The sequence below is a fragment of the Eucyclogobius newberryi genome, unplaced genomic scaffold (assembly GCF_026437365.1).
Source record: "Eucyclogobius newberryi isolate DKJ021-1_F unplaced genomic scaffold, fEucNew1.0.hap1 SCAF_12, whole genome shotgun sequence".
NCBI lineage: Eukaryota > Metazoa > Chordata > Actinopteri > Gobiiformes > Gobiidae > Eucyclogobius > Eucyclogobius newberryi.
In genome coordinates, this window is record NW_027315746.1 from 20,130,437 (window position 1) to 20,138,612 (window position 8,176).

Here is an 8,176-nt window from a genome sequence, read left to right on the forward strand (position 1 = left end):
AAAAGACATTAGGTTCATGTTTTCATTTATGTCTTGGCTGCTCATTTTGTGAGACAGAACAGACAGCGTTGACAACACGATGGCGGACATCGGCGCGGACAATGCGTTGACAACGTGCGGACATTGGCGCAGACAAGGTGACACAACGCCTGGTTAAACTGTCTAAATGTATAGTGTCTAGAGCCATATGGCATCATAATGATGGTAATAAGAGGTGGATTAATTCTGGTGGGACTGTGTATGACCTCACTGAAGGCCCCAGACCCACGGCCCGCCACTGCATTTCTGTATGTAGTACTTAAAGCAACAATTACAAGTAACATTTTAAAAGTGAACGTCAAAAGTTTATCGTGAAAGCGTCAACCAAGGGATATCTATCACCACTAACATATATTAATTCTAACATAACAAATGTATTGGTTCCAAATCACTCACATCCCATGAAGATAAAAGATAAGAACCTTTATTTGATAAGATATGCCTTTATTGTCCACATGGGTAAATGTTGGTGTTACAACGCAGGTAGATAGAAGTTTAAAAAATAATCTTAATAGAAGAACTCTTATGAACAAAAACAAAAACTCTTAACAAAACTCCTGTAAACAGGACCTCTCATATCTTAATAGGGAACGGAGGGAAGAAAATAAAAAGATAAAATAATAAAAATAGCTGGCATAAGACAAATAATACTAATAATAATGAAAAAAGTAAACACTCTTATTTACAACAGTTATATGCACATGAATATGACATTAATTGCGTGCAAGTATGAGAGTAATTGCACATGGTTAAGTCAGCATTGCACGCATTCAGGGCTAGCAGTGTTTGTTATAAAGTCTGACAGCAGCAGGAAGGAAAGACCTGTGAAATCTCTCCTTCACACAGCGAGGGTGGATCAGTCTCTCACTGAAGCTGCTCTCCAGAGTGGACAGAGTGTCCTGCAGGGGGTGAGACTCATGGTCCAGCATAGATGTGAGTTTAGCCAGGACCCTTCTGTCCCCCACCTCCTGCACCGAGGCCAGAGCACAGCCCAGGACAGAGCTGGACTTCTTAATGACTTTGTCCAGCCTCTTCCTCTCCCTCTCTGTGATGCTGCTGCTCCAGCAGACCACACCGTACAGGAGGGCTGATGCCACATCAGGTATAATCCACAGTAGAAAGAACAGTTTGTTCAGAGATGTATTCCAACGTTTTCTGAGTACGAGTCAGTATATCCACTAGCAGGTGGATATTGTGTAGGAATTAATGTGTGTGTGTGTGGGAAGCGGCTGCAGCGCCTCTTACCGCACTGGCGGATGTTTGCACTCTCTCTTGGTTCATTCTGGTTTCTTTAGCTCGCCATCCAGTTCTGGAACCTGGCCTGTTCAAAACAGGACCAGGAATAAACAACAAAATCATTATTATTATTAATTGATAATCGTTATTATAATTCAACATTAGATCAAGCTTAGATACAAGATTTCATTTCATGTTAGCATTAGCATGTTAGCTTCGAACAATAACAAAGCACTCACCAGGTCCACTTTTAGTATAATCAGTCAAACAAAACACAAGATCACAGGCAGAGGCATCTGCAAAGTCGGCGGCATAACAGTGAATAAGCAGAATATCCATAAAATGTAACGTTTAGAGGGTTAAACGGCTACCTGCAGCCGCTTAACAACCTCGAGGCCCACACTCCTCCCGAACAACAGCGCGCGCACGGCAAGTCTCGCGATAGTTCGGCAGAGACGGACCAGACAAGCAAAACGGAGGCAAACGGACCAGGCAGGCAAAACGGAGGCAGAGTCCGGGAGCGGAAACCCCCCTAGTTACGCCTGCCTGCTTTATGACGTCATAAGCAGACGATCATAAAATACAAGAACAGTGTCTGCTTTATGACATTATAAGCAGACGACCCTAAAGCCTAAAGAATAAAGAATGAAACCTAAAGAATAAAGCGGATACGGCGGATTTGTATGTGTTGTTACACAGCTTTGTCCATTTCAGGTCGGTCTAAACAAAGGAGCCATGCATCTGTTGTTGTCCCTGTGTGTTGTCTGGCTGCTGCCCATGGCCTGGACACTAGAAGGAAACTCTCTTCCTCGTAGAATCATCTCCTATCAACGTGAGTGGATTCTTTTCTTCTGCAATCATGTATTTAGTTCCAGCAACTTTTTGGATTTTTATAACTCAAATATTTATAATGTTTTTTTACATATTCAACAAAGACACACAAAAACAATAAAGTTGGACATTACAGGAATGAACACATTTAGACATGTACGATGCTTCATCCATTACATTCACCCTCCTCCATTCACACAAAGCATTGTTCATCATCCTCGCCTTCCACATTTCAGTGTAGAAATGTTCAGTTTCTTCTACATTTTCTAAATGAACCAGGCTCATGTCCAGTAGCTGCTACTTTGAAAACCGATTTGCTCAGATAAGGCACTTGTTGCTGCTGTGTTTATCTGTTATGAGACGCACTGATCGATCATGTTTTCTCTCCAGAGGATAATGTTGACTTGTTCCAAGAGGAAGGCGTCTTCAACTATTCTACTATGTTGTTAAGAGAAGACTTGGGCCTATTGGTCATTGGAGCCCGGGAGGCAGTTTATGCCGTAGATCTACATAATGTCTCTATCAAGTTTGCTTCAGTAAGAACATTTTTGTTAATAATAAACATTGTCAGTGTAAAAAAAAGCAATAACAGTTTGTTCTAAGTGCAAAGCTAACAGTTGTCGAAACTAACCACAGTTTGAATGTGCACTGTGTCTTTAGGTGAAATGGGAAGCGACACAAGCACAAACAGATGATTGTGGAAACAAAGGGAAAGACCCAGAGGTATGGCAGAGTTCTATTTTGTTCTTATTTTGGTGCATTGAGTTTTATATTGACGTGCCTGTGTTACAGACAGAGTGCAAGAACTACATTAGAGTCCTCCATGAAATGGGAGACAACAGAATGTATGTGTGTGGGACTAATGCATTCGACCCACAGTGTGACTTCATGGTAAGATACATTCACTGTCACAGGTCACTGTGATATATATTTTCATGAAGAACATTTAATCAAGTGACTCGTGTTTACCAGTCCTATGCAGATGGGACATTGACTCTAGAAAACAAGGCTGAAGATGGAAAAGGCAAATGTCCATTTGATCCGTATCAAAAATTTGCTTCTCTTATGGTTGGTATGTGGCATTTATGACCTGTTACAGTAAGCTTACCCATTTGGATGAACCTAGTCATTTGTGAATTTTCATAAAAATTTTCCCCATGTTTTTTAGATGATGACTTGTACTCTGCAACTTCTATGGACTTCCAGGGCTCAAAATCGGCCCTTCTCCGGAGTCTAGGTGTTTCAATACGAACAGGCGAAACAGACCAGTGGCTTAAGCGTAATTAACATTCTTTGTTTGAGGATTCGAAAAAAATATATATATACAGAAAATAACGTTGTTGTGTTTTACATATTTTAATATCTATGACAGAGCCCGACTTTGTGTCATTGGTCCATATTCCTGAGAGTGTTAATAGTGCTACTGGAGATGATGACAAGGTTTACCTGTTCTTCAGTGAGACTGCAGTAGAGTATGACTACTACAATAAAGTGGTGGTGTCCCGTGTTGCTCGTGTGTGCAAGGTGAACATATTTATTCTTAAGTTATATTGATTTAAGAAAGAATTTGACAGATGTGGTCAGTTGTGTAACAATGGCTTCTGTCCACAATGTGACTTGTCATTTACCACGTTGCTGGCACTCAGCTGTGTTTGTGTTTCACTCTCACACAGGGTGATCTGGGTGACAGAAAGACCCATCGAAAAAAGTGGACTTCTTTCTTGAAGGCTAGACTTGAGTGTCCCATCTTGGAGTCTCAGAGTCTCACCCCTTACATTATCCAGGACGCTTACCGCTGGTGTGACCCATTCAAGCCTTGGACTGACTGTTTGATCTTCACCATCTTCACCCCACAGTCAGCATGTTACAAACTTTTTGTTGTTGTTAGACTTTGACGCTACTTGTGTCTCACTTGTCCCCTCTGTGTTTAGAGACGCGTCAGACCTGTCAGCTGTGTGTGTGTACAATATGTTGGACATCAGCAGAGTGTTTACAGAGGGCAAGTACAAGACCCCGGTCACCGTAGAGACATCTTTTGTGAAATGGGTGATGTATAGTGGAGAAGTTCCTTTTCCTCGGCCTGGAGCTGTAAGTTTTGCCCAACACTTGCAAAAAAAGCATGTAGTTGTCTTTGTTCTTTTATTCTGTTGTCTCCTCTGTTCTTTGCCAGTGTATTGACGATGCAGCACGTAAAGCAAACATAAATCAGACATTAGACCTCCCGGATAAGACACTTCTGTTTGTCAAAGAGAAGCCTCTCATGGACAACGTCATTCAGCCCGTTGGCAAAAAACCCAGTTTGGTGCGAAAGGGGGCCACGTTCACACGGATCATTGTTAACCAAGTACAGGCTGCAGACGACAGAATGTACCACGTCATGTTTATTGGCACAGGTTTGTGAAAGGTTGAAAAGAAATGCATTTACACAACATATTTTGGTGAATGTGTCGAAATAACTAAGTATATTTTTTATGCAATGAATTCAGAAAATGGCACCGTAGTGAAAGCTGTGAACTATGATGGAGAAATGTTCATTATTGAAGAACTACATGTCTTTAAGTCTCCAGAGGCAATTAAGATCCTTCGGTTTTCTATTGTCACAGTACGTCTTCTGTGATGGTTGTCTGCAGTTTGGTCTGTTTTAAATGCATGAATATAACAGTAAATGGTATGTGTGTAGGATCAGCTGTATGCTGGCTCAGACTCTGGAGTGGTACAGATACCTGTAGCCACCTGCGACAGGTCTTCCACCTGTATCGACTGTGTTCTTAACAGAGACCCATACTGTGGCTGGGACAAAGAGACAGGGACATGTGTTGCTCTTTCCCAATTGCAAAAGTAAGTTGATGTGTATTCATACAATCTGAATGTGGTAATATAATATATTCTACATATATTTACATATGTTTTTATTTTTATTAGGAAACTCATTCAAAGTGTGCAAGATGGTGATGCGTCCCTTTGCCCGAAATCTGGTGAGTACAATGCTGGCAACAACAAGGTGTGCATAATGACAAAGGACTTTTATATAGACTTTTAAGAGGAAGCTAAAGCAATCTGCTATGGCATTGTTCTGTTGAACGAGTCAGAGCAACTTCCAAACAAGTAGGTTTTTGTCGGCAGCATTGACCAGAGGCCTGTTGCTAGAAGCTTGAGTTTGGGCTAAGTTCAGGTTTAGTTCAGTGTAAATCGGGCTTTTTGTCACTGAAAAAAGTTTGGTTTAGTTTTAGTTTTAGTGTCTAGTTTTGGTTTAGTTCTAGTGTAAATCACCACAGTAACAGCTCCACACTGCTACCCTGCTCGGGATTGGAGTAAAAACAAAAAAACAACAGCTGTGAGCAAAATGTTATGTGAAGCACTTTAACTCTGGATACGGAACTCACTTATTTAATTAATTTGAAAGATCTCAGAAAAACATTTTGATATTCACACCACAGTTATAAATACATTTAAAACTCATCAATATATGTATTTATCATATTTAAAGAATTCACCATAATTATGATATGATTATATCACGAAATCAAAAAATGAATTGAGATTTAAGTTTTGGTTTTGTTCCTCACTTCTGAACTGCAGCAAAACCAGATGTTTCTGGCATTTCATTTTGGTTTTAAAGTTCTTCACACCCGCCAGCTAAAACCAGACTTTCTATTTACTATCTTATCATCACTTTTATTTTCATTGTCAATACCAGCAAGCTATACATCATTTTAAAGATTATTTTCTCAACAAAACAAATATGTCATTGATTTGCATTGATTGAATAAGCAATTATCAATTGTTTGTGATAAAAATCAACTGTTCACTAGACATTTCTTACCTGTATTCCGGTTCGGACGGACTCAACAGGGTTCAATCCATCAGTAGCTGTACTCATTCTGTCCGTAATAATCCACAGAAAAACAAAATCCACTTTTCCTGAAGTAATAGTTACAGCATTTTCTTCTGTGAAAAAATTAAATATAGCTTGTTCGATAATTCTCTCCGTTCATATCAAAAACACGGCTCCAGATGCAATAGCCGCTGGGTATGTTTGTTTTCCTCACATTTTCAGCTACAGAATGAGACCATCCACATGTTTTTCCGTTCACGGGTTTGTCTGACACAGCCCTCTTAGATAAACCAGACGTCCCCTTCTAACTTCTGCGCTGTTGGTCTTTTATCTGTGCTAGCATGCTAATGAAGTGACATCCTACTTTTTGATTGTCATATTATTCTTGCCACTGAGCCAAGCTTTTGAATGGTGGGTGGATTTTAGGAATAAGCCAGACGGGGAGCTTACTATTCAGATGGGTAAAGCAGTAAACCGTTTTTTTGGTGCACGCCATCAAGATTTTACGCACTGCGTTTTCTGATCGTGTTAGCCTTTTGGACGCGCATTTCGTTAGATGTATGTATTATACCCTCAATTTTTATTTTTATTTTTTTTACATTTAACACTCATGTTTACACATTTTCACATGCATTGCTTTTAGCAGTTAAAATAGGTATTTGTAGTCTCCAAAACATCAAAATGTATTTTTTATTACCATAGAGGAGCTAAAATTGTAGTTTAACAGTTTGGCACATATTTTGGAAAACTTCCGAATATACTTTTTGATTCAAAAAGGTCAACAGCACCAAAATGCCTATTCCTAGAGATCTGAAACTTTACACAGTTACACAGATAAAAAGCATCTACAGTGAAAAGCATAATTTTACAATGAAGAATGTCTTGCTGACAGTGTTCATATGCACATCTGCAGAAACTAGAAGGCCTAAGCCAGGGGTTTCCAAACTTTTCTCACAGAGAGCCGCATTTTGAAACTCGTTTAGAGCCACAAAAGGCCACAAACAAGCCAACAATGTCGAATTTGAAAGTGAATCCTTCAAAATGTTGCATTTGACATAGTTTTGATGCCTCCACACCTCAGACCCAAAAATTGGTCTGAGGGCTGCATCTGCTTTCTAATGATGCATCACACTAGCATGTGGTCTGTAAGATCTTCTTTTAATAAGCAATGCCATTTGGGCTATGTCTAACTAGTGTGCACAGGGTAAAATAGGTTGATGTTAAAGGGTTGAAATGTTTGTGAACCTATTAACCAGAAAAAATCTATTACCAGTACTTTTTTGTTATCCACCTGTGCCCTTGATCTCATCCTGCCCCCTTCCCTCTAGACTCCTATTGGCTGAGCTGTCTATCTGCCTGATCTGTTTGGTCAACCCAAACCCTTTTCATTGGTTGTAAGATTTTAATTGGTATTGTATTGTTGTTTACTTTCAGCCCCAAATACAATTGTTAATCAATCCATTTGGGTCGGTGGAAACCTGAAGCTTCACTGCACTAATCCATCCATTCATGCTGCAACCATCTGGGAGCAAGACGGACGAACTCTGAGCCCTACAGGTCGTCACTACTTTTTAAAAGATGATCTGCTTATCATAAACACCTCAGACTCGGATGCTGGGCTGTACAGTTGTCTCTCAGTCGAGCGCTCCAAAACAAATGAATACACAAGCACTCTAGCAGAGTACCAGGTTAACGTAGCCTCATCGGCAACTGGAAGGGGGGATGACATTGGGTTTCCTCATGCACAGCGGGATTCCCCTAATGTTGCAGGCCTACGTGCTGTCATCGCAGTATTTGTAATAGCTTTTTTGGGTCTATTTGCATGGAACTTATACAATGGACACTTTACCCGGTCATGCATACGCAGAGACAAGAGTAAACAACTGTCTCCTGAGAGCCACGAGGAGATGGCAATAGACTCCAGCCACAACCAGCGGCGAACAGAGTCTGAAAATAATATATAATATAAACATCCTTTAAATATTTTAAAGGATGTTTTTTCATCTGCCACGTGTACATATTTGGCGGTCTAAAATTTGTATTTTTGTAACAAGTAATCCACCCGCCATCTCCAATGATCACCTGACTGTTCCCCTATTAAAAAACATTCACATCCATGAGGCGCTCCCCAACGTTTTAATTCTGCTGAAGTTTGAACTTATGAACCATATGAAACATCTTTTATTTTATTTTGTATAGTTCTTAAAGACTTTTTTTGAGATTTTTTTTTTTTAC

At 40.0% G+C, this 8,176-nt stretch overlaps 1 protein-coding gene across 1 annotated transcript; it reads left to right on the forward strand.

Moving 5' to 3' along the window:
* Window positions 1-2,004: 2,004 nt before the first annotated feature.
* On the forward strand, window positions 2,005-7,905 carry LOC140355831 (semaphorin-4E-like). Its single transcript, XM_072440474.1, has 14 exons — window positions 2,005-2,107; window positions 2,497-2,642; window positions 2,767-2,829; window positions 2,899-2,997; window positions 3,079-3,178; window positions 3,275-3,385; window positions 3,479-3,630; window positions 3,780-3,961; window positions 4,038-4,194; window positions 4,277-4,499; window positions 4,593-4,708; window positions 4,787-4,944; window positions 5,029-5,081; window positions 7,376-7,905. The coding sequence occupies exons 1-14, from the start codon at window positions 2,011-2,013 to the stop codon at window positions 7,903-7,905; spliced, it is 2,187 nt and encodes a 728-aa protein (XP_072296575.1). The 5' UTR covers window positions 2,005-2,010.
* The last annotated feature ends 271 nt before the right edge of the window (window positions 7,906-8,176 follow it).

What these genes read in the sequence shown, in the direction of transcription:
- LOC140355831 (XM_072440474.1), top strand. Translation starts at nt 2,011, where the DNA reads ATGCATCTGTTGTTGTCCCTGTGTGTTGTCTGGCTGCTGCCCATGGCC. An exon ending in ACCCACAGTGTGACTTCATG is followed by an intron (nt 2,998 to 3,078) that starts GTAAGATACATT and finishes CGTGTTTACCAG; the next exon opens with TCCTATGCAGATGGGACATT. An exon ending in TTCACCATCTTCACCCCACA is followed by an intron (nt 3,962 to 4,037) that starts GTCAGCATGTTA and finishes CTCTGTGTTTAG; the next exon opens with AGACGCGTCAGACCTGTCAG.